Consider the following 25364-nt stretch of genomic DNA (forward strand, 5'->3'; position numbering starts at 1 on the left):
ATTCAATAAGAATCCGGGCCTGTCCATCGTTGACCCCCAACACCCCTCTTATCCTCACTTTGCCATGACCATTGTAGCAGGTCAACAGTCTGCTGGTGTTTGCCCCACAATGTGTTAAATCCCTCTGCTCGCCATCACCGTGGGCTTAGACACTTCCACAGATGAGACCCTCCTGTCCCGACCGGGACAAACATTCTGTCCGCCCCCTCTCTCACCATCTTTGTGCTTTCAATAAAATCCCCCCTTTCCCTCTTTCGTCTGCCGGGATCCCTCCGTCCCCGGGAAGCCAGAATCAAGCCGATGGGCCGAGTGGTCTGTCCCACCTCTCTGTGATACATCAGGATCTGATCACAAGAGACACTGTTCAAACGCCCCCAACTTCCCTCAGAGGAAAATGGAAATAAATCAGACATTTTCCTTGGGATTTGTTCGGGTTTGTGGAGCGTTCAGCTCGCGGGGCAGAAGAACCATCAACGGAGATAACGCCCTCTCGGCTGGTCTGGCTCAGCCATTGGATGTAACAGGTGACTGACATCGCCTCAGGCCAATGGGAATAGCGTAGATCCGAAATCCACTGGTGACCCCCGGGGGTGTCAGGTGATCGTTTGCTCAGCCGTTAAACCGTGTGTGGCGCACGTGACGGCGGCAGACGTGACAGATCCCGATTATGGGAGCCCGTGTATGTGACGTCAGGCGCGTGTGGGTGCCAGTGTGACGTCACGAGAGGGAAGAGCTTGTGTTTTAATACACCTTAATAGATATCCCTTATAATTTCAGCGGTATAACACAATTAATCATGGTTTTCATTCTGAATCCAAATCTAAAACAGAATTGCTAGCGGGGTGAATACACAGTCTATTCTTCAACAGAATACTCGACCCTGCAGACTATAAATTAACAATGTTGACAATGTTGAGGCGACCCTTCCTTTAGCAGCCGGAATCATTCAGACAGTTGATCGCTGAGAAGAATTATGTTTGTTTGTCTTTAAAGACGGCTGGACGAAGTTGATGTGAAGGTCGGGGTGTTGTCCCAGTTAAAGGGCAGGACTGAGTTTTCGCGTTTTCGCTCCGACCTCCGATCACCGACCACGGTAGCGCCATGGCGACCTCCGGCCATTGGCGGCGCTGCGGCGACTTCCAGCCACTGTTGTCGATATAGCGACCTCCGAGCACGGATGTCGCTGCGGCGAACTCCTGGCCAGCGCAGGCGCAGTGCCGACCTCAGTCGTGTTTCGGGTCGGGCGGAGGTGAGGAAGGGTCTGATCTTGGGTTTGTGTAATTCGAGGGTCGATTGCAGTGGGAAAGGGTCGGGACGGAGCTCTGCTGAACGGCTGCAGGCTCTCCAGGGCCGCGGCTCTGATTTTAGTTTTACCCCCGAGCCCGGACTGTGGGCGGGGTTGCAGTGCCGAAGCTGTACGAGGGGTGATTGATAAGTTAGTGGCCTAAGGTTATACAGCTCTCGTTAACTGCACATGCAGTTCAACTCTTTGAGTGATTATGCAGAAAGTTTGAAGTAAATATCTTTTGTGGCACTTCTATTTCAGATCATTGAAAATTGCTAGTTTTTCTAAAATTGACTCCTTCCATTTTAGGCCACGAACTTATTAATCACCCCTCGTATGTGACACCCAATTAGTGTACCTGCTCATTTCATGTACTGGGCAACTTCCTTGCCCCATTCTGAAGTAAATATCTTTTGTGGCACTTCTATTTCAGATCACTGAAAATTGCTAGTTTTTCTAAAATTGACTCCTTCCATTTTAGGCCACGAACTTGTTAATCACCCCTCGTATGTGACACCCAATTAGTGTACCTGCTCATTTCATGTACTGGGCAACTTCCTTGCCCCATTCAAATTGGGTGTGACATATATATGAACAGGACTTCTTATAATGTCAAAACACTAACCCAAGATGAAAGAAATATGTATGAATTCCAGAGCTCCACAGAACTGTAGTGATAGTTAAGACATTAACAAGATTCTAGCCTATCAATTATCTGAACAGGGACACAAGCCTGACTTTCAGAACTGCATTTGGACCCGGTTAGAAAATTTGACTTAGAGGCAGGTGAAACACAGCTTTTGTCACTTTGACCATTATCAGTCTCTTGTATGTTATTCTTGTTACACTCCTCATCTTGATTACAGATGAAAGGAGTTAACATTGTTTGCTTGAAGCCATAAGGTTGTTAGTGAGAAAATTTACTTCTGTATTAGCGAGTAATCCACGGACCGCCACAGATGTAGCCTTACTATTACAGCTGAGTCAGAGCAGACAGCAGTGCTCAGCAGTGTTCCTGAGCAAGTATAAAAATAACAGAAATAAAGCAAATAAGTTTTTTACACTTCTGGCCACCTAAACTGGAACCAATTGGAATCAATTATGAGAAAAGAATGTCTAATGAACTACCGCTAAAGCCACGAATATTGCTGAATATAAATAGTTAAAGAAGCTTGAATCTTTACATAAATAATTATTGTATTGATACAAATAAAAAATGTCATATTTTGGAAGTGACAAATGTTAACAAGGGAGGAGAGCAACCATTCGGGAGGTTTGGAAATGTGTTTCGTCTCGTTCATTGCCTCACTAAATTACTCCTTTTCCTATCAACGCAAAGAGAAAAGAAAGCATTCCAATCAACTACAGTTGGTGGAACTAGGGCAAGGGATTGATCCGCCAGTAATGATAGTTGAAATGACATAAAACTAGCTTATAGCCTAGAAATGTTTTTTTTTCCATTTGGCTTGTAAAAAAATAAATAAATTCACTTTATGGAGGTGTAGAAGAGGATTTTGGATAATTGCCTTGAATATTACATCAAAGTCAGGCCGAAGATAAGTGAGCAGTGAATTTTTCTTTCATTATTTTCGACTTTTAACCTTGGGTTTCAATGTTCCTTCCTTGCTTAATATAGCTCCAACCTGAAATCCAATGGTACCCATTGGAAAGAGTGGGAAAATGCTCACACTTTTGTACAGTCATTCCTCGGCTGGAGAGAGACTGAGGATCTGTGAAATGGTGGGAGGCTACAGCAGGGTATGCTGGGAAAACAACGGGTCGAGCAAGACGAATTTCACAAATACCTAAATAAAAGACAGTCACAGCTCCAGGACTTCACCAAAACCAATCAAATATCCTATCCTAATGTTTTCCCCACCAGTCACCAACCCCTGCTTCTGTAAAATTCCCTCTGTTTAATATGCAGCTGCTGTTAAATTCCCGCTTGTTTATTTTGACTTTTTTTACAGAGGTGCTGGAGTGGCGCTCCGGTGAGCTCCGGCAGCACTGCACCCCTGTTTAGATCCAAGTAACATGGCCCCGGGGATCAAGCTGCCCGGGTTTATGAGGTGTTGAGCGAGTATTTCTGCTCTGGGATCAAATGTTTGTTTCTGGAGTTCCTTTGAAACAATGCTGCTAATCTGAGGAGAGAATGAGTTTATATTCCATCCCTCTCAAGGAGAGGCTGTGAGTAAATGGGCTGTTCTGTGTTTGAACCAGTAGAAATAGACCTGGGGGGTTCAGTGTTTGAACTGTGTTTGGAAATTCCTCCTCGCTGTCACCTGTCTGTCAGACAGTGGAAATCAAACAGAAACTCAAGTTGCTGGAGATCTGCACTAAAAATGAAAAATTCTCAATCCATTCTGACAAAAGATTGTAAATCTGAATCGTTAAATTTGTTTCTCTCCCCACAGCAGTTCCTTACCTGTTGAGCGACTCTGATGATTCCGGTTTCTTTTTATTGCATTCACTCTGGAATGGTTTAAATTTCCTGATTGTCTGTTATACTTGGGAATGTGTTCAGTGCAGTTGTTGCTAACAAGGTTCACGTGAATAATCTCAGGAATGATCGGCTTTATGTATGAGGAGCATTTGATGGTTCTGGGGTTGTGCTCAATGGAGTTCAGACGGGGGTGAAAGGGGACGGGGTGGTTAAGTAAACCTACCGAATGCTGAAAAGCCTGGATACAGTGGACATGGAGAGGATGTTTCCATTAGATAGATAGATAGATAGATAGATGGAGTTCAGACGGGGGTGAAAGGGGACGGGGTGGTTAAGTAAACCTACCGAATGCTGAAAAGCCTGGATACAGTGGACATGGAAAGGATGTTTCCATCAGACGGAGAGTCTGTGATCTGACAGCACAGTCTCAGAATAAAGATGCTTCCCTTTAAAGCTGAAACGAGAAAAAATTTCTTCGGCCAAAAGATGCCTGATCTGTGGAATTTGTTGCCACAGAGGTTGGTTGAGGCTGCCATTTGGGTATATTTATGGCAGAGATTAATATACTCATGATTGCTAAGTCGCTTCACGGTTACAGCAGGAAGGCAGGAATATGGTGTTGGAATAAATCTCAGCCATGGTTAAGTGGTGGAGCAGACTCGATGGATCGAATCACCTAATTCTGTACCTACATCTTATATCTGACCATGACTGAACGATGACTCCTTCCTATCCCATATCAGGTTTTGTGACGTGCGAGGACAATTACAGATATGTTCACTGAGATCGTTATATTTGTCTTCACTGTTTAGATTTCAGTGAGCAGGAATATTTTGTTCTGCTTTGTATTGTTAACATGGTTCCTTATCTCTCTTGTTAAAGTTAGACCTGTGGTGAGAGATTTATCTGAATAAAAACCCACAACTGGAAGCAAACCGCGACTGAAGACGAGGGAACAGCAACATGTGAACCAGCCCGAGGACTGAGAGCACCGACTGGAGAGAAACCCAGTGTTTCTGGGTTTCAGTGGTTCTGGGACTCAGGGTTTCCATTGATTCAGTCAGGAGCAAGTTTGGTGAGTCTCATTTACTCAAACACTGGTCCTTTAGACATTACATACTGTACAAAATAAAGTAGGGAATAGTTGAGGTGAGAATGAATGTATCAGTTAAGTCTGTCAGACCCAGTTGCAATCACTCCAGGTCTGTAATGTACTGTCAGTATCCCAGCTCTTTAAAGTCACTCACATTCCCTCAGTGTTTGCTCATTTGAAGAGCTTGCATCTTCTGAAGTAGCTTTTGGTTGGTTCTGAGTGTGGAGAGGGAAAGAGGGGTGTTTATATTTACTATCTTACAAAAAGAAGTAATTGTTTGCAATTACTTGCTGCAAACTCACTACCCATATCCTGTACATTCTCAACCAGATTATTGACATAATGTAGATGACAAGTAGCAATGGGTGTTACCCTGGGGAGCTCCAGGAGACACGGGCCTTGACTCCAATAAACAACCTCCCATCATCACCATCTGCTTCCTACCGTCGAGCTGTTCCCAGACTCTAGGCTCTGTGACAAACACAATGTTAGCAGCAAGATTAGACAGTGATTAATATAAAGAGAGATTCGTTACTTCCTGAAAGCTGTCTGATGCAATGGACCTGATCCTCCCTTGCTCACAACGTGATCTGCCCTAGGACCCATCCTCCCGGGTCACACTGTGTCTGATAACCCACATCCCCAACCTCCCTCCACCCCGTCGGTAGCCCCACAACTTTCCCACCATTTACCCCACACCGATACATGTAGACAGATCCTCGTCACCGACATCCACTCTCACAGCTTGGGGAACCAGAACTAACTGATCCTACATTCCCGGCCCAGAATGTCCAGCCGTTTGGCTCAGTCCCGGCCCTTTCCCACTGCAACCGAACTTCGATTTACACAAACTCGAGACCAGCCCCTTCCTCATCGCCGCCCAACCAGGCTCAGAGCTCGTTAAGGAGCCTCGTGTGTGGCCCCTTGTCAAAGGTCTGAAATTCCAAGTACACAATATCAACCAATTCTCCTTTGTCTACCCTGTTTATTATTTCTCAAAGCTTTCCACCAAATTCATCAGGCAAGATTTTCCCTTGAGGAAACAATGCAAAGTCCAGCCTATTTTAGATAGATAGATAGATAGATAGATACTTTATTCATCCCCATGGGGAAATTCAACTTTTTTCCAATGTCCCATACACTTGTTGTAGCAAAACTAATTACATACAATACTTAACTCAGTAAAAAATATGATATGAATCTAAATCACTATCTCAAAAAGCATTAATAATAGCTTTTAAAAAGTTCTTAAGTCCTGGCGGTTGAATTGTAAAGCCTAATGGCATTGGGGAGTATTGACCTCTTCATCCTGTCTGATGAGCATTGCATCGATAGTAACCTGTCACTGAAACTGCTTCTCTGTCTCTGGATGGTGCTATGTAGAGGATGTTCAGAGTTTTCCATAATTGACCGTAGCCTACTCAGCGCCCTTCGCTCAGCTACCGATGTTAAACTCTCCAGTACTTTACCCACGACAGAGCCCGCCTTCCTTACCAGCTTATTAAGACGTGAGGCGTCCCTCTTCTTAATGCTTCCTCCCCAACACGCCACCACAAAGAAGAGGGCGCTCTCCACAACTGACCTATAGAACATCTTCAGCATCTCACTACAGACATTGAATGACGCCAACCTTCTAAGGAAGTACAGTCGACTCTGTGCCTTCCTGCACAAGGCATCTGTGTTGGCAGTCCAGTCTAGCTTCTCGTCTAACTGTACTCCCAGATACTTGTGTGCCTCCAAGTAGCCCGAACTCACATCCTTAACAATCGACTCCAACATCTTTCAAACCACTGTCAGACTAAGTGGCCTATAGTTTCCTTTCTTCTGCCTCTCTCCCTTCCTGAAGAGTGGAGTGACTTTTGCAATTTTCCAGTCTTCCAGAACCATTCCTAAATTTAGTGATTCTTGAAGGATCATTAGTAATGCCTCCACAATCTCTCCGGCCACCTCTTTCAGAACTGTGTGTGTAAACCATTTGGTGCAGGTGACTGATCTGCCTTCAGATCTTCAGTTTCCAAAGATAGATAGATAGATAGATACTTTATTCATCCCCATGGGGAAATTCAACTTTTTTTCCAATGTCCCATACACTTGTTGTAGCAAAAACTAATTACATATAAGACTTTCAGTCTTGTTGTGGTCCCTTCTGTACAGGTCTCACCTTCCCTGGAAGAGAGCCATGGAACCAAAAATCCTATTCCCTCCCCTTCCCTCCCCCCTCCACATGCCTGATGTCATACATGGGTTTGCTACACCGGGGTCTGACATCACATGTGTGGTTCCTTACGTCTGTGGGTTTGTTTCTCGTGGTTGTGCAGTTTAATCTTTCTTCAGTTCAGACAAGGGAGTGAGATCCAAATCTGTCACGTCCTCTCATTGTGGGTGGGCATTTTTTTCTATCGTCTCCATTCCACTGTTACAAATTGCCGAATTGCAGCCAGTGTTTCGAGGTATATAACCCGATTAATGCAAGAGGGAAGCCTTTTCTGTTTTTCCGGGCTTCTCAAACATTTGTACACCTCAGTGAAATCTCCCTCCAGAAGTTCCAGAGGAGAAGCTCAGTCTGTCTAATATTCCCACACAGTTAAAGTGGGGAATCGTTGGTTATTGTCATGTACCGAGCTTCCGTGAAAATCTTGTCTTGCATACCATCCTCTCAGATCAACACATTACAACAGTAGATGATGGTAAAACTTTAACAGAGTGTAACAAAGCATTATGGTCACAGAGAAAATCCACTGCAGGTAGACATATGGTGCAAGGTCACATCGAGTTACATTGTGAAGTCAAGAGTCCATCTTATAATGCTGAGGAACATTCAGTTTGCTTATAACAGCAGAATGGAAAATGTCTTAGGCCTGGTGGTACGTTTTCTGTTTTTATGTTTTCATTTATCTTCGACCCGATGGGTGGTTGAGAATTGAGAATGTCTGGTCTGGAGTTCTGGGAATCTTTAATTATGTTGCCTGATTTACTGAGGCAGCAGGAAGTATAGAGCGAGTCCATGGAGGGGAGGCTTGCTTCCATGATGTGCTCAGCGAAGTCCACAGTTCTCTGCTATTTCTTGAAGTCAAAAGAAGAGAGTAGCCACACAAAGGTGTGATGTATCCGGATGAGATACTTTTTAATGGTGTAACTTAAATTCGCCGGACCAATAACCACACCACAAGCAGTTCTTTACTTTATCCTTATGACCAGTTTATCTGTTCAAACTCAGCCGCTGAGAAGCTCGGAGCCAAGCATCAGAGAGACAGAATTCCTCTCCCTTTGGGGGCTCGTGACGAACCTCTGTGTAACATGCAGAAGCATTACAGTTTATAGAACTAGGAAACAAAGAGCACTTTAGTTCAACCAGCAAGTCTGTCGGAACAAAACTTACCGTAGATTCCGGACTACAGAGCGCACCTGATTAAAAGCCGCTGGCTCTAATTTTAGAAATAAAATCAATTTTTTAATTGTACAGGCCGCACCGGATTTTAGGCCGCACCGAATTTCCGGCGGACCGGATTTTCGGCGCACTGGATTTCCGGCGGACCGGATTTTCGGCGCACTGGATTTCCGGCGGACCGGATTTTCGGCGCACCGGATTTTCGGCCGCTTGTAATATGAGATATTTACACAGAAAGATATTACACGTGTTGGGCTTCAAATTCTGCCCTGTGTTCGTTTTGGAAGAGAGACAACCAACACCGGATTACAGTGCAGCGTGGCTTTATTGCAGAACGTGTTTTGCCTTCCCCTTACATTCTGCTCTTATTTATACTCCTTTTTCCCCCAAACCAAACCCTCGCTACACATATTTGGTAAGGCTAAACTTTGTTATACCTACCGGTATTTGGTAACATCGGACACTTGTGTCCTTATTGGCCCGATACCATTCACACACGAGTTTTACTGTTTTTTTGTTTACTGAATCGCTAGCAGTTTCGGTGCAGCGGAATCCTCAGTTTCGCTCCCTCCCTCGTACTGCTGTCTAATATCACGTGAGCCATTCCTGACCTGAAGCGGCAGTCCCAAATTAAATCCTAACACACGTGAGGATTTTTTAAACTTTTAATTAAATCCGTATGGTAACATAAACAAATACATATTGCAAATGCTTTTTTTCGAACCGTGCCTGTAACACGGCTACTTTTAAAATACATACCTATCGGTAACACACAAATTACGTTGGGTATACTTTTTTACTGAACAGTGCATGAACAACATTCCAACATCTCCTAACGACTGGTTAAAAAATATATATATTCTGCAGCCTACCAGGAAAAGTTATTGATCGCCTTCTTCATCTTCCTCCTGCGCACTAAAACCATCAAAGTCCTCTTCTTCAGTGTCCGAATTGAACAACCTCAGGATCTCATCACTCACTTCAATCTCTTCGTTGTCGCTCTCACTTGAGCGCACGCGATCCTCTTCATCACGCAGCAGTCCAGCCTTTCGAAACCCGTTGGTGATGGTGGATGTTGTGACATGGCTCCAAGCATTTAGGATCCACTGGCAGACTTGAGTTAAAGATGCTCTTCGCATGTGGCCTGTTTTGGTAAAGGATTTCTCGCCGCTCGTCATCCAAGTCTCCCACTCAATGCGTAGTGCCACTTTAAACGCTGATGTCCAGTGGCTGCAAATACTTCGTGGTGCCCCCAGGAATCACAGCTGGAATTGAGTTTGTACTCTTGATGGCAGCTTTTTATGAATCTGTTATATGAGCCCTCATGCTGTCCATAACGAGCAACGCTTTTTTTATGTGAAAAAATCCCCCCGGTCGCTTGGCGTAGCACTCTCTGAGCCAATCCTTCATTAGACTCTCCATCATCCAACCTTTCTTATTGACTTTCACCATGATTTCTTTTGGGAATTTTTCCTTTGGCATTGTCAGCCGCTTAAAAATCACCATCGGTGGAAGCTTTAGTCCGGATGCTGTGCAGCTCAGAACACAAGTAAAATGCGTTCTCTCATGGCCACTTGTTTTCAGTATGATGGACGAGTCACCTTTTTTATTAACAGTCCGAGTGAGAGGCAGGTCAAACGTCAAAGGTACTTCATCCTTATTTATGATTTCATCTGGCCCGATGGAATTCTCCGCTATCTTTGTTTGAGTGAATGTGCGGAAGTTAGCAAGTTTTTCCTCATGGTCGGGAGGGAGCTGCTGACAGAGAGTCGTGCGTACCCTGATGGACAGGCCTTTTCGTCTCATAAATCTAAAACACCACGATGGCCCACCTCTAAAATCTTCGATTTTCATTTTGGTGGCGATTGCTTTAGCCTTCAGTCTGATCTGCAAGGTGGAAACACCGCGGCCGCCTGCTCTCTGTGTGTTAACCCAGTCTTCAAGAAAGTTTTCAAGTTCGGGCCATCTGCTGTGATTACCTCTGAAAGCTTTTGTCGTCTTTTTGCATTGATTCAGTTCTTCGCGCTGGCGTCTCCACCGTCTCACCATCGATTCATGTATGCCAAGATTACGCGCAGCAGCTCGATTTCCTTGTTCAACCGCCAGATTGATTGCCTTTAACTTAAAAGCTGCATCATATGCTTTTCTTCGAGTGTTTTCCATGTTGATGAGGGTGAGTACAAATGGCTGATTTACAATAATTTGTGAAGTGCGCTTGATTTATCGTACAATTTCATTGGACCTCTGTGAACTACTCATCAATTTTATTGGTCTACTGTTACGAGGCAAAATGTTTTGGCGGCATGGGAAAAAACCTTCTATTAGCCGCACCTTATTATAAGCCGCTATGTTCAATGCTGTTCAAAGCATGGGAAAAAAGTAGCGGCTTATAATCCGACATCTACGGTAATTTCTTAGATTAGAGAGTCCACTAAATCAGGGTTTTAATTAGAAATGAATGTTCTGTCCAATCCTTAACAGTTATTCTCCTTCGTTAGAGAAAGGAGGGAACTCAGTTCATTTCGTGTCTCATGAGAACTCAACTCCACATAATGTTCCCAAGAGACATCTGTGAGTCATTAATCTAAACAAGCTGCAAGCAGATTCTTCAGTGAAGGACAAAACAGAAATTTGCACACTATCCAGAACAGAGCACACATAAGTTCGCACTTAATTTTAACCCGTTATTTACAAGAGTCCAAGAATCATTTCTTACATCCCCCAATACCCTTAAAACTTTATCATTCCTCCTTTTTATTATTGCACTATAACCTTTCAAAACAGATTGTTGCTTCTCCAACATGATAGAAAACATGGCCAAAGGCACCGTAGGATACAGACAATAAACAAAATTAATACAATCAGACTTCCAAAATGCAAAAACAACCTCCAGAAGTCCCCGGATATATTGAAGGGCCAGGGCCACCCTCCCCTGCCTTACTGGTCCAAAATTGTGCAGCTTACTGCCAACATCTTGAATTTTCTGAATCTCTTGGGTTATGTGTTTAGACAAGTCAGTAATATTGGAAGATTCATCGGGGTATAAGTACAGCATTCCTTACCTATGATAGCACAGGTCCCTCATTTTTCTGCTAATATAAAGACTTGGGCCATCTGATTCTGTCATTTTGGTGAATTGCAATTGCAATCATCTCAGTTACCTGTGCTTGAGTGTCAATCAATCAATCAATCACTGCTCCGGCTGTATTATTGGCCAATTCTTCTACAGCGGCTGCTAAATTAATTATTTCCCTGGAATTTCTGGCTACCCCATAGGAGGGAGAGGCAATCATCCGAAATCTCTCAGATTCCGTTATACCCCTTCGTTGCCTATTCCGATGGGGTGATCCTGAGGCTGAGCCAGGATCCTCAAGTGTGGCACAAGGTCGGCCAAGTAGCAACAACCACTCCAACCCTCGTCCCCCCTCAAGAACCCGTCTGGTGGGGTGTGGTTCCATGCCGCTGCCCTGTTCTTTCTCCCGGCAGCCAGGGGTAGGCCCCGTTTCCACAAACCCAATAAGTTCCATTTAGTGGTTCAAGGGTATCATGTTTGATTCTCGGTACAGTTACTATTTCCCACTTGATAGGGTGCACTCTCATTCTGGTTACACCAACAAGTAGTACTAGTTTCTTGTGTAAGTTTTGCCAACTTATCTTTCAAAGTACCATTGGCTTGTTCCACTATGCCACTATGTTCCAGGCAAGGATGGACACACACACAAGTCCCCACTGGTCTCATACGTTTCTCCTGGTGTGTCTAAAGGGGTTGTTCCCCAGATCCTCTTTTATGCTTACTCACGGGGTCTCAGATGTCAGTCAGGTTGGGATGATGCAATCCCTCAACCAGCCCACTCTGGTCCTCCCCTGAGGGCTTCAATGAATAGTACAGTACTCAATACACAATTCTGTTTCCAATTGACAATGGCCGTTATCAGTGATTCTGTCTTGCTGAGGCCAGGACACATTCCAAGCCTTGTGTATTCTGGACGTCTCTCTCTCATTTCCTGGGTCTCAGACCCGAATTAATAGCGATCTTGCGATTCTCAAAAAGGAGGGGGCTACTTTTTGTATTTTGTACTTTGTACTTTGTACCAACCAGAGTTGTGGCACATTCGTAAAACCCCCTTCCTTCAAAGCTTTTTTACCATCGGTAAAAATGAATTAATACAGAGTCTTACAGGATTTCAGAATCTAACACAATAAAAAAGAGTTTTTTTTAAATAAAGTAATACAGTCATACATTCAATTCAGCATCTAAACAGTTAACGATTACATTGTCACTTCCTTTAATATCTTAACATCTTGTACCTTACTAAAGTCTTGTAGCATCAGACTCCAATTTAATAACTACCTATTTTTATTTTCCTTTTCTCCAGCAAACAAAAACTACAGAGTTGTGATCTTATCTTACGTGTATACTACAAAAGTTCATGCAAATATTCATCTTTATTGTACTTTTCAAACTTAACAGTCAATCTTCCATGGGGGTTGTCTTTATTATTCACATGCTTTGACGAAATCCCTTAAAACCGGATCCTGCTATTTAAAATGGCATCCCATCAACCCTCGCCCCTTTTCCAGTTAACTCCCACGTGGTGAGCTTGTGCACCAGTGTGGAATAGGTTTTCATAGGTTCCTTTCAAAGGAGTTATTTTATCAACAATGTGTTCCAAACTTAGACCATTTTCTGAATTTCCACACAATTCTTTAATTTTAAGCAAGTTGCTGGTTTTCTCTTCAGGACCCTTCATGCTATTAGTTCTCAATTTAAGATCTGCAAACGATCCCTCTTTGCTCAAACAGCATTTCGAATTCTGCTTTTTCACACCACACTCTTGAATAACAATAGCGTGTGGGGCACCTTTACATTCCAACTCAACCTGTAATTGATTCGCAGGCACTAAGCCTTTGTCTCTGTAGCCTGGTTGCTGCTTCTGACATCAATCCAGACTTTAAATTTTCTTCATTCAATTTAGGAACTACACTTTTCCCTTTTCCTTCAATAATAATATTCACCTCATCACCTCTTAACTCCTCGCTAACTTTTAACACACCTTCGAACACAAGCAACTGGGAATTCTCACTTCCCACTATACAGACAGTGTGATGTTTGCTTCCAGAATTTGCTGGTATTTAATTTAATCCATTCTTCCCTCTACAGTAAAGGTTCTTGCAATTCAGAAAAGTACAGTTCCCATACCAGGCAGTGATGCAGCCAGTTAGGATGCTCTCAATTGTGTTCCTGTAGAAAGTCCTTAGGATTTGGGTCCCCATCCCAAACTTCTTCAACCATCTGAGGTGAAAGAGGTGCTGTGCTTTTTTCACAACACAGCCAGTATATGCAGACCATGTGAGATCCTTGGTGATGTTTATGCCATGGAACTTAAAGTTGTTCACCCTCTCAACCCCAGATCCATTGTTGTCAATAGGGGTTAGCCTGTCTCCATACCTTCTGTCCAGATTCCAGATGAGCTGAGGACAGGGAATTATGATATTCAATCCATCATTGGGACTTGTTTGCACCCAACAGTCTGAGCGATTTAGAGGAACAAATTTGTAGAGAGATCGCAGACCATGCCAAGAAACAAAGGTTTTAGTAAGTGATTTTAACTTTCCATATATTGACTGGGACTCCCATACTGTGAAAGGAATAGATGGGGTAGAGTTTGTCAAATGTGCCCTTAATCAGTACCTAGAATTCTGGATGTATAAGTCTGCAATAAGCTGTTAGGAAATGATCCACGGCTGGGGACAAAAGTTAGTGATCATAATGCCATGAAATTGAAAGTAAATATGGAAAAAGAGAGGTCTGGACCACGGGTGGAGATTCTCAATTGGAGAAAGGTCAATTTTGATGTTATCAGAAAGGATCTGACAAGTGTGGTTTGGGACAGGCTGTTTTCTGGCAAAGGAGTACTTGGTGAGTGGGAGGCCTTCAGAAGTGAAATTTTGAGGGTGTAGAGTTTGTATGTGTCTGCCAAAATAAAAGTTGAAAGGTAACTGGTGCAGGGAACCTGGGTTTTTAAGAGATATTGAGGCCCTGGATATTTTGTTCCTCTAAATGCTCAGACTGTTGGGTGCTGCCAAGACTCGCTAATGACTGACTCATTAACCATCATTCTATGTCCTCAACTCATCTGACTTGTTTTTCGGTCTTCTGTTGGTTTCTCAAAGCTTCCCAATAGCTTTTGCTCTTTTGTTTGCCCTCTCTTCGGCTTTTATGTTGGCTTTGGCTTCTCATGTCAGCCACGGTTGTGTCCTCCTGCCTTTCCAGTGCTTTCACTTCTTTGGGATGTATCGATCACTCAGCTCCCGAATTGCTCCCAGAAACTCCAGCCATTGCTGCTCCGTTGTCACTCCTACCTTTCCCCGTCCAAACAAGTTCGGCCAACTTCTCTGTCATAGAAACATGGAGAAGTTCAGTTTGGAAACAGGCTATTTGGCCCATCCAGTCAATGCCGAAAATACATTCAAGCTGTCTAATGCAACTACCTGCACCGGGACCATCGCCCTCCATACCCCTACCATCCAGGCTCCCATCCAAACTTCTTTGAAATGGTGAATCCGAGCTAGCGTGCACCACTTGTGCTGGCATTTCACTCTGCACTCTCCTAGCCAATTCATTGAAGAGATTTTCCAGATGTTCCCCATAAATTTTCACCTCCCCACTTACCCATAACCTCTGGTTGTTGTCACACTTAACATCATTTGAAAAGCCTGCTTGAATTTACCCGTTCTATACCCTTATATTTTGTCTACACTGAAACATAGAAAACCTACAGCACGATACATGCCTTTTGGCCCACAAAGCTGTGCCAAACATATCCTTACCTTAGAATTACCTAGGCTTGCCCGTAGCCCTCTAATTTCCGAAGCTCCATGTATCCATCCAGGACTCTCTTAAAGGACCCTTTCGTTTCCGCCGCCTCCACCACCGCCGCTGGCAGTCAATTCCACACACTCACCACTCTCTGTGTAAATGAAAACACTAACTTCTATACTTCTAACAAATCCTCAAAGCGATGTATAATTTCCTTGTTTATGTTTGGAGCCTTTTTTAGGTGGATAAGATGATGAGGGGCATTGATCGTGTGGACAGCCAGAGGCTTTTTTTCCCCCAGGGCTGAAATGGTTACACAAGGGGGCATAGTTTTAAGGTGCTTGGAAATAGGTACCGAGGGGATATCAGGGGTAAGTTTTTCACACCGAGAGTGGTGGATTCATGGAATGCACTGTTGGCAACGGTGGTAAAGGCGGATAAAATAAGGTTTTTTAACAGCCTCTTAGTTAGGAACATGGAGCTTAGAGAAATAGAGGGCTGTGCACTAGAGAAATTCTACGCCGTTGGTAGAGTACGTTACATGGTTGGCACAACATTGTGGGCTGAATGGCCTGGAACATGCTGTAGATATCTATGTTCTATGTTGAACAGCGAAATAACTTTTCTTCTTTAATTGGTACAGGGTCCACGATTTTAATGCCGCTTTTTCACACTCCCTTAGACCCTTTGTCCATCTCCTGAGTAAATAGAGGTGAAAAGATATTTAACATCTCCCCCATCTGCTTTGTTCCACACGTGGATTGCCATTCCGGTCTTTCAGAGGACCCACTTTGTGCCTTGCAATCCTTTTGCTCTTAATCTATCTCTAGAATCCCTGAGGATTATCCTTCATCTTTTCTGCGAGTGCAACCTCATGCTTTTTTTTGCCATCTTGATTTATTTCTTATGTGTTCTCTTGTATTTTTTATACTCCATAAGAACCTGCCTGCCTATCCCTGTTAGCAACTCCATTTTGTGCTTCACCAGGGTCTCAATATCTCTTGCAAACCAAGGTTCCCTACAGTTTCTATCTTCACCTTTTATTCTGACAAGCATATACCCACTTTGTACTTTCAAAATTTCACTTTAAAGGCCTCCCACTGACCAAACACACTTTTGCCCTAAAGCAGCCTGTCTCAATCCACAGTTCCCAGATCCTAGTGTCTTAATTCCAGGTGTTGATCCATTCCCTGAACACATCCGCCTTTCCTACGCAGCTCCTTGTATTGAAATATGCAGGGCTCAGCATATTCACTGCACCATGCTGACGTTGTCTGAGGGCTGAACAACATCTGTCTCCACAACCCCTCCACTATCTGTTCTGTCATTCAGGTTCCCATTCCCCCTGCAACTTTAGTTTCACAGACCCCACCCATCATGCAGCACTAGCAAGCCTTACCACTGGGATAACCGACACATTCTTGTTTTGTTCCCCAAACTCATCAATCTTCTATCACCCCTTTGGCTTTCCTCTCCGAGGTCAATAATAAGGAGGTGCATACCAGGTACAGTCAAATAGGAACAAATGGGGTGCTTGTGAAGTACAGGAAATTCAAGTGAACACTGATGAAAGAAGGCATGAGGTTGCCCCAGCAGACAAGGTGAAGGAGAATCTTCAGGGATTCTGCAGATATGTTAAGAACAAAAAGATTGCAAGGGAGAAAAATGAATACTGCTGAAGATCAGAATGGTAATCCATATGAGGAGACAAAATATAAGTATTTGTATAAGTATTTGGATAGATGTGGACTGATTAAGGAAAGGCAGCATGGCTTTGTGCATGGTAGGTCATGTCTAACGAATCTTATAGAGTCTCTCGAGGAAGGTATCAGGAAAGTGGATGAAGGCAAGGCACTTGACAGTGGACTTCGGCAAGGCACTTGACAATGTCTCATATGGGAGGTTGGTCAAGAAGGTTCAGTCATTCAGCATTCAAGATGAGATAGTAAACTGGACGAGACACTGTCTTTGGGAGAAGCCAGAGTGTGGTAGCAGATGGTTGCCTCTTTGACTGGAGGCCTGTGACTCGTGGTGTGTCATAGGGATCAGTGCTGGATCTGTTGTTTTTTGTCATCTATATCAGTAATCTGGAGGATAGTGTGGTTAACTGGATCAGTAAATTTGTGGATGACACCAAGTTTGGTGGTGTAGTGGATGGCGAGGAAGACTATCATGGCCTGCAGTGCGATCTGGACCAGCTGGAAAAATGGTTTGAGAAATGGGAAATGGAATTTAATGCAGACAAGTGTGAGCTGTTACACTTTGGTAGGACCTGCCAGGGTAGGTCTTACACAGTGACTGGTCGGGCACTGAGGAGTCTTGTAGAGGAAAGGAATCTGGGAATACAGGTCTATATTTCACTGAAAGCGGTGTCACAGTTCGATAGGGACGGGAAGAAAGATTTTGTCACATTGGCCTTCATAAACCGAAGTACTGAGTACAGGAGATGGATGTTATGTTGACTTTGTACAAGACATTGGTGAGGCCTGATGTGGAGTATTGTGTGCAGTTTTGGTCACCTACCTGCATGAAAGATGTAAAAGAGGTTGAAACAGTTCAGAGAAAATTCAGAAGGATGGTGCCAGCTCTGGAGGACTTGGGTTGTATGGAGAGACTGAACAGGTCAGGACTTTATTTCTTGGAATGTAGAAGATTGAGTGGAGATTTGATTGTGATAGAGGGGCATAGATAGGGTAAATGCAAGTTTGCTTTTTCCATTCAGATGGGGTGAGGCTACAACCAACGACCATGGGTTAAGTGTGAAAGGTGAAACGTTAAGGGAAACATGAGGGGAAACATCTTGACACTGTTGGTCATCCGGGTGTGGAATGAGCAGCCAGCACAAGTGGTGCATGCGTGCTCGATTTCAACATTTAAGAGGTTCGTATAGGTACCTGGATAGTAGGGGTACGGGAGTAGACAGTTTGAATGGTTCAACATAAGCTAGATGGGCCAAAGGGCCTGTGTCTGTGTTGTACTTTTCCATGACTGTGACAAGTACCTTAAATAATACTAACATTCACTCGAATTCTGTGCAGACCAACAATACAGTACAGCTGAGTAGGAGATATTTACATGGCATTAAAACTGTGGCACTTTAAATTAACAGTACATAAAAGGAATTCCATCTACGTGTCAAGAAAGACTATTTGTGTGGGAGTGTTTCAGTTACTGTGGGGTCAGGCACCCATGCAGCTCAGTGGGAACAGGGAATAATACCAATGGAGAGAGTCAAACTGAGCCAGGTCACAGATTGGAGACGGCAGAAATGCCCCATTCTTATAGAGACTGGAAGAGCATCAGAGAACTTGATGGTCATTCCTGATACCAGCACTGTGCTCAGTTAGAACCTCACTGTAACAGTGTGATGCCAGATTACACCTTGACAATTTGAGTGATCTCGTCTGAAATTTTGACCCACACCCATTGATGGATTTTGTAAATCTTTTTACAGGTTAAATACAACAAAGAATTTGTCTATGGGAATTCAAACACAACACACCAGTTTTGCTGTCTCTGTCCAGATATTTAAGAAGTAGAGCAAGGGGTTCAATCGACCATCCTTCCTACTCAGACTGTGGAGAGGGTTTCACTCGATCATCTGACCGACTGGCAAGCCCGTCATTTTACACTGGGGAGAGGCCGTTCACCTGCTCGGACAGTGGGAACGGATTCACTTGGTCATCACAACTGAAGGTACATCAGCGAGTTCACACTGGGACAAGGCCATTCACCTGTTCTGTGTGTGAGAAGGGATTCAGTCGGTCATCCCACCTGTGGACACACCAGTCAGTTCACACTGGGCAGAGGCTGGTCATCTGCTGAATTTGTGGGGAAGGATTCACTCAGTCATCTGACCCAATGGCTCACCAGCGAGTTCACACCAGGGAGCGGCTGTTCACCTGCTTGGACTGTGGGAAGGGATTCACTTCTTCATCTCAACTGAAGCTACATCAGCGAATTCACACTGGGGAGAAGCCGTTCACCTGCTCCGACTGTGGGAAGACTTTCACTCAGTCATCCCACCTAAAGAGACACCAGCGAGTTCACACTGGGGAGAAGCCTTTCACCTGCTCAGAATGTGGGAAGGGATTCATTCAATCATCCGACCTACAGATACACCAGTCAGTTCACACTGGGGAGAGGCCGTTCACCTGCTCAATCTGTGGGAAGACATTCAGTCAGTCATCCTACCTACAGAGACACCAGCGAGTTCACACAGGGGAGAAGCCTTTCACCTGCTCAGTCTGTGGGAAGGGATTCTCTCGATTATCCAACCTACAGAATCACCAGCGAGTTCACACTGGAGAGAGGCCATTCAGCTGCCCACACTGTGGGAAGGGATTCTCTCTGGCATGTCACCTACTGAGACACCAGTCAGTTCACACTGGGGAGAGGCCGTTCACCTGCTCAGACTGTGGGAAGGGATTCAGTCAGTCATCAAACCTAATAGCTCACCAACGAATTCACACTGGGAAGAGGCCATTCACCTGCTCAGACTGTGGGAAGGGATTTACTTGCTCAGCCCAACTGAAGATACACCAGTCAATTCACACTGGGGAGAAGCCATTCACCTGCTCAGACTGTGGGAAAGGATTCACTTGCTCTTCTCACCGACTGAGACATCAGTCAGTTCACACTGGGGAGAGGCAGTTCACCTGCTCAGACTGTGGGAAGGGATTCACTCGGTCATCTTCCCTATTGGCACACCAGCGAGTTCACACTGGGGAGAGACCATTCACCTGCTGTAAATGTGGGATGGGATTCCGCCGATCATCTCATCTACAGAGACACCAGCGAGATCACACTGGGTAACGGCTGATCACCTGCTCAGACATTGGGAAGAGTTTCTGTCAGACATCTCCACCAAATGTGCATCATTGAGTTCACACTGTGGAGAGGACGTTCAGCTGCTGTAAATGTGGGAAGGGATTCACTCAGTAATCTAACCTTGTGACACACTACTGGGTTCACACTGGGGAGAAAGTTTCAATAAGGTGCATGCTGGATATTTGTCCATCACCGTTGCTGAATGCAATTTCGAGAGTGACTGTCGGTGCTGAACTCTGCAATTATCGCTGCTGCTCACCACACTCAGTTCTGCACCCTGGTCACTGGGCACGGGAGGAGTTTCTTCTGCTGCACGTTCACCTTTAATGGGACTGGGTTTAATATTCTGTGTCTGAGACAAATAATCAGTTCTATTTTGAACTCTGTCTCCCGTACTTAGTGAATTTATAACACACCTAGTGTACAGTAGAGTCAACTCAGGCTGGTTGAACCCTGCCAGTGATTCAGTTCCACGACAGTCCTTTGAAATCCTCCCCTGTTGTTCCCCTCTCGCTCTCCCTGTGGTGATGGATTCCAAACAGTCACCACTCTGTGGGTGAATAGGTTTCCCTTGAATTTTCTGCAGACTGAAGAAGTCGAGCTGACTGCAGTTCTGTCTGACATGTTCTTTGCCTCTCAAATCTCTGGGCTGAGGAAGAATGACATTGGTAGTTAGCCTCCTTATTCATGGCTGATTTCCACATTATGGGTCATTTTCCCTGCTACTAAAGGGTTGTTAGAAAACACCACTGTCCTGTAAAGGCTGAAAGCAGAATGGGAAGCCATTAGTTCAACCAAGTGGGGTTAGAAACCAGAGGCGGGTCCGCTCAGGGCAGAGTTTGGGGCTCTGGACGATGGTCGAGGTAAGATGATGGTCGAGGTATGATGAGGAGAAGGGTATCAGCAGCAGGGCGGACAACGAATGACAGAGTAGCAACATTTGGAAGCTGATTGACAGAGATAATAATTCATTTGTCTGACTGATGACACAAATAATGCCTGTGGTGAGGTACTCCATTGGTCGAGGAACGTGTGTGTTCAGAATAGTGTTATCTATTGAGGGGGTTGTTCCTGCTTGTTTATCCTGTAATATTATATCCAAATGGTTATTATGGATTGTCCTATCTGCATTAATATATTGATTATCCTATAGTTTGTAAGATTTGGACTCTAAAACTGGATCAGGCCTAAATTCATGGTGCCTTAATGAAGTTATGGTGGTCATGAATGGGTTTGTATTTTAAAGCAAGATTTTGGTGAATGATATTTGCCACTTGATTGTACCTTTATAAGTAATCACATTGAGTTAAACTGCTGCAGGATCCTGGAATGTGTTGGATTGTGTCTGGTTTCTCTTGGCATTTTCTGCATTTATTGCCTTGTTTGTTTGTCTTTTATGTATTTCTGTTTATTTTAAAATGTTAACCACCTTGTCCTGTAATTCCCCAGGGCACCCCTGTTTCTGGGAAGAGGTCTCCAACTCAGAGTCGGGCGCTCGATGTTTCCTTGTCACCATCTCGTCTGCTCAGATTGTTGAGATGTCTCCCATGGAGGGTCATTCTCATTCCACTGGTTAATGTTTTCTTCCAGAGTGATGATTCATTTTTCTGAGTTGGCCTTTCAGTTAAGTTTTCTGGTCTGTATTTCAAATCAGATTTGCACATACCTGTCTGGTGTGCTGAATCCTGTATATTTTGTATGAAAATATATTCTTTAGAAATCTTATCAGACTGTTGGTTTATTTTTAATGACTATTATAGCTCTTCCTAGTTCTGTCCTCAGTAGTTTTCATCTAAGTGGTAAATAGTGTTTTCTGAATTTGTCATTTCAGTTCTTGTTTTTCTTTGTGAAGTTTCCAGTTTGGAATGGGACTAAGGTATTTTGAAAAAAGAATACACTAATATGGATATAACAAAAGTGAGAATGGATATCAGACCACTGGAAAACGAGGCTGGAGGGGTAGTAATGTGGAGCATGAAGCTGGCAGATGAACTGAATAAGTATTTTACATCAGTCTTCACTCCAGAAGACACGAGCAGGATGGTGAATGTCCAGATGTCAGTGGTCAGAATTATGTTAAGTTACATTACTCATGAGAAGGTTCTTGGGAAGCAGAAAGGTCTGAAGGTAAATAGGTCACCTGGAGTAGATGGTGCACATCTGAGAGTTCTGAAAGAGGTGGCTGAAAAGATTCTGGAGGGATTAGTAACAATGCTTCAAGAATGAGTGGCCTCTGGTATGGTTCTGGAAGTCTGGAAATTTGGAAATATCACTCCACTCTTCAAGAAGGTAGAGAGGTAGAAGATACAAGATTATGGGCCAGTTAGTCTGACCTCACTGGTTGGGAAGATATTGGATTTGGATGCTGAGGATGTGTTTTCAGGGTATTTGGGGCACATGATAAAATCAGCCATTTTCAGCATGTTTCAGATTTGGAAATAATTATTACTCCGGGTCTGGTGCAGCAAAAAACAAACCCTAATAAAAATATATATCCACAGCTTATACACTGCACATATGTCCAGAAAGTGTCGCAAGGCACAGGATGTCTGTCCATAAGGCGACTGACAGAAAATGATAAACGAGCATTGTTTAGCAGTGTGGAAGCATGCATTTGTGGGTAGAGTTGTTGATCAGACTTATGGCTTGGGGAAATTAGCTGTTTTAGGTTTGGTAGACCTGGTGTGAAGGCTACGTAGTCTCCTACCTGATGGTCGTGGGACAAGCTGTCCATGAGCTGGGAAGGTGGAGGGAGATTGTGAAAATCAGGCTGGTGCTTGTTCTCAAGAGAGGGAAATTGGAGAATACCAATCAGATGGCTTTTTAGAACAGCTTGAGGTTGTGCCACTATGGAAAATGTAGTTCTGGATTGGGTGTTGTGCAATGAATCAAATTTGGTTTGGAAGCTCAAGGTAAGGAAGTGCTGAGGAGTCAGTAATCAGAATATGATAGAATTCACCCTGCAGTTTGAGAGGTAAAGCTATAAAAAAGATTCATCATGATTAGTGGAGTGAGATGAACTGCAGATTCACAAGAGAATAGTTCACCAAAGTTGATTGGAAGGAGACTCTAGCAGGGATGATGGTAGAATAGCAACGGCTTCCTTATGCCAACACTTCCCTCTTCCCACCGCACCCTCGCCTTTCACCTTTAAGTTTATGTAAATGTGGTGTTAGCATTCATTACGAGAGGACTAGAAGGCAGGATATAATACTAAGGCTTTAAACGGCATTGGTTAGACCACACTTGGCAATTATGAGTTTGGTGATATGGTCTCCTTATCTCTGAAAAGATGTGCTGGAATTGAAGACATTCCAGAGGACGTTCATGAAAATGATTCCGGCACTGACGGGGTTAAAGCACGAGGAGCATTTGATGTCTCTGGGCCTGTTCCCGCTGGAGTTTAGATTAATGAAGCGGTGTGGCCGTCATTCTCGAATATTGAAAAGCCATGATAAACTGGATGTGGAGAGGATGGTTCCTATGTTTGGGGAGTCTAGAAGCAGAGGACACAGGTAGAGTGGATGTGGAGAGGATGTCTCCTATAGTGGGGGAGTCTAGGACCAGAGGACACAGATAGAGTGGATGTGGTCTATCAATGCTGATCCAGGATCAGGGGGACCACCTTCAGAATAGAGGGACCTCAATTTAGAACAGAAATGAGGAGTAATTCTCCTGTGTGTCTTATGATTGTGGCTGATCTATTCTCCTGTGCCGATTCCCCTTGCTACGTTAAATGATTACCTATGTACACCTCAAATATACCCAACCAACCGGTCGGGGATCAACAAACCCCAAAGATTGTGTACTCATCTAGATAGATAGACACATTATTGATCTCAAAGAAAATTATATGGAAGATGTAGAATTCCTGAGATTTTCATCCATCTCCAGTTAAAATGAGCGACCTATATCAATTCCTGTCTTGCTTCTCTCACCAACAGGGATATCAGACCTCTTTCCCTCATATATCTCCCCCTTCTCCCTCCCTACTTCTATCGCCATTTAGCTTCCCCATTTTTCTCCCTCCACTATTCCTTCCCCCTCTCTCTTCCGTCACTTCTTTTTCCCAAGCCTCTTTTTTCCCCTCTCTCACTCCATGTTCATTTCTCACTCACGTCCACCTCATTTCCTGTTGTTCTCTTCCCTCCCTGTCACCCCGCCTCTTTCCTACCCCGGTTTCTCGCCTCCGCTTCTCCACTCCCATCTCTCCTCAGACTGTGCCGTTGGCCTTGTTGCTCTCTTCCTCCTTTTTTCTGTTTCCCCAAGTCTCTCTCTCCCTCCCAATCTATCTCTACCACCACTCATCCTGTCTCTCCGTAGTTCCACTATTTACTCCTCTTTCCGTCCCCCCTCCCTGTCTCCCCCCTCTCCCACTCTCTTTTCCCCTCCCTAAGGATAAACTTTCATCAATGAAAACGGGAACAACACTCTGTATGGCCACGTGCTATCCTGTTAAGAAATGCACACCACTGAACGGACATGAAAGTTCAGTCCAGAAATAGGGAGGGAAAATCACCATTAGGCAGTGATTCCCATCGTGGGAGGTTACATGTTCCAAGGGGGCTTTAGGGGCAAATAACAGTGGTCAGGGACGTTCAAGATTCTTGGTGTGGCGGTGTGGCAATATAAACTATATAGGACCTTGGTCAGACCCCACTTGGAATACTGTGTTCAGTTCTGGTCACCACACTACAAGAAGCATGTGGATACATGCCTAATGAAAATAGTCTTAGTGTAATTGGCCTTTTCTCCTTGGAGTGACGGATGATGAGAGGTGACCTGATAGAGGTGTATCAGATGATGAGGGGCATTGATCGTGTGGATAGTCAGAGGCATTTTCTCGGGGCTGAAATGGCTAACATGAGGGCGCATAGTTTTAAGGCGCTGGAAATCGTTCCTGAGTTAATGTCAGGGGTAAGTTTGTCATGCATAGAGTGGTGGGTGCGTGGAATGCTCTGCCGGCGGTGGTGGTGGAAGCGGGTGCAATAGGGTCTTTTAAGAGCCTCTTAGATAGGTACATAGAGCTTGAAAAATAGAGGTCTGTGTGCTAGGAAAATTCCAGGCAGTTTCTAGAGTAAGCCAAATGGGCGGCACAACATTGTGGGCCGAAGGGCCTGTAATGTGCTGTAAATTTCTATGTACTATAACTAGGTACCAGGGCCTGGGACACAGAAGAAGCCATAGCTCCACAGGCAGCGAGCGCTCCTCGTCACAACCGTCTGAAAATTGGCAACCTCTTCCCACCTTACCAGCCTAACAGACGTTATTGGGGAAACATAAATGAGTAACCAGAGTGCTCAACAGTTGCCCTTGACTCACGGCACGGAATACGCTCATGCAATTTAACAGTCTAGCCCCGATAATGATGGATTAGGATTTCTATGAGTCTGTGAGTCTATGAGTGAATTCTAATTCTGCTAAGAACCAGAAACTTCAAAAAATTCGTCTTTACGTACCCGGAGTATGGTTTCATTCTATTTCCGTCAGATCTGCGAATCCCAT

At 44.3% G+C, this 25364-nt stretch overlaps 1 protein-coding gene across 2 annotated transcripts; it reads left to right on the forward strand.

Moving 5' to 3' along the window:
- Nucleotides 1-1206: 1206 nt before the first annotated feature.
- LOC140724097 (uncharacterized) lies at nucleotides 1207-21573 on the forward strand. Of its 2 annotated transcripts, XM_073038579.1 has the most exons (3): nucleotides 1207-1249; nucleotides 4611-4803; nucleotides 18484-21573. In XM_073038579.1, the coding sequence occupies exon 3, from the start codon at nucleotides 18891-18893 to the stop codon at nucleotides 19842-19844; it is 954 nt and encodes a 317-aa protein (XP_072894680.1). In that variant the 5' UTR covers nucleotides 1207-1249; nucleotides 4611-4803; nucleotides 18484-18890; the 3' UTR covers nucleotides 19845-21573. The 2 variants fall into 2 exon arrangements, with proteins under 2 accessions (XP_072894680.1, XP_072894683.1); XM_073038582.1 differs by lacking the exons at nucleotides 1207-1249; nucleotides 4611-4803 and adding an exon at nucleotides 17889-17909.
- The last annotated feature ends 3791 nt before the right edge of the window (nucleotides 21574-25364 follow it).

Source organism: Hemitrygon akajei, unplaced genomic scaffold (assembly GCF_048418815.1).
Source record: "Hemitrygon akajei unplaced genomic scaffold, sHemAka1.3 Scf000161, whole genome shotgun sequence".
Classification (NCBI taxonomy): Eukaryota; Metazoa; Chordata; class Chondrichthyes; order Myliobatiformes; family Dasyatidae; genus Hemitrygon; species Hemitrygon akajei.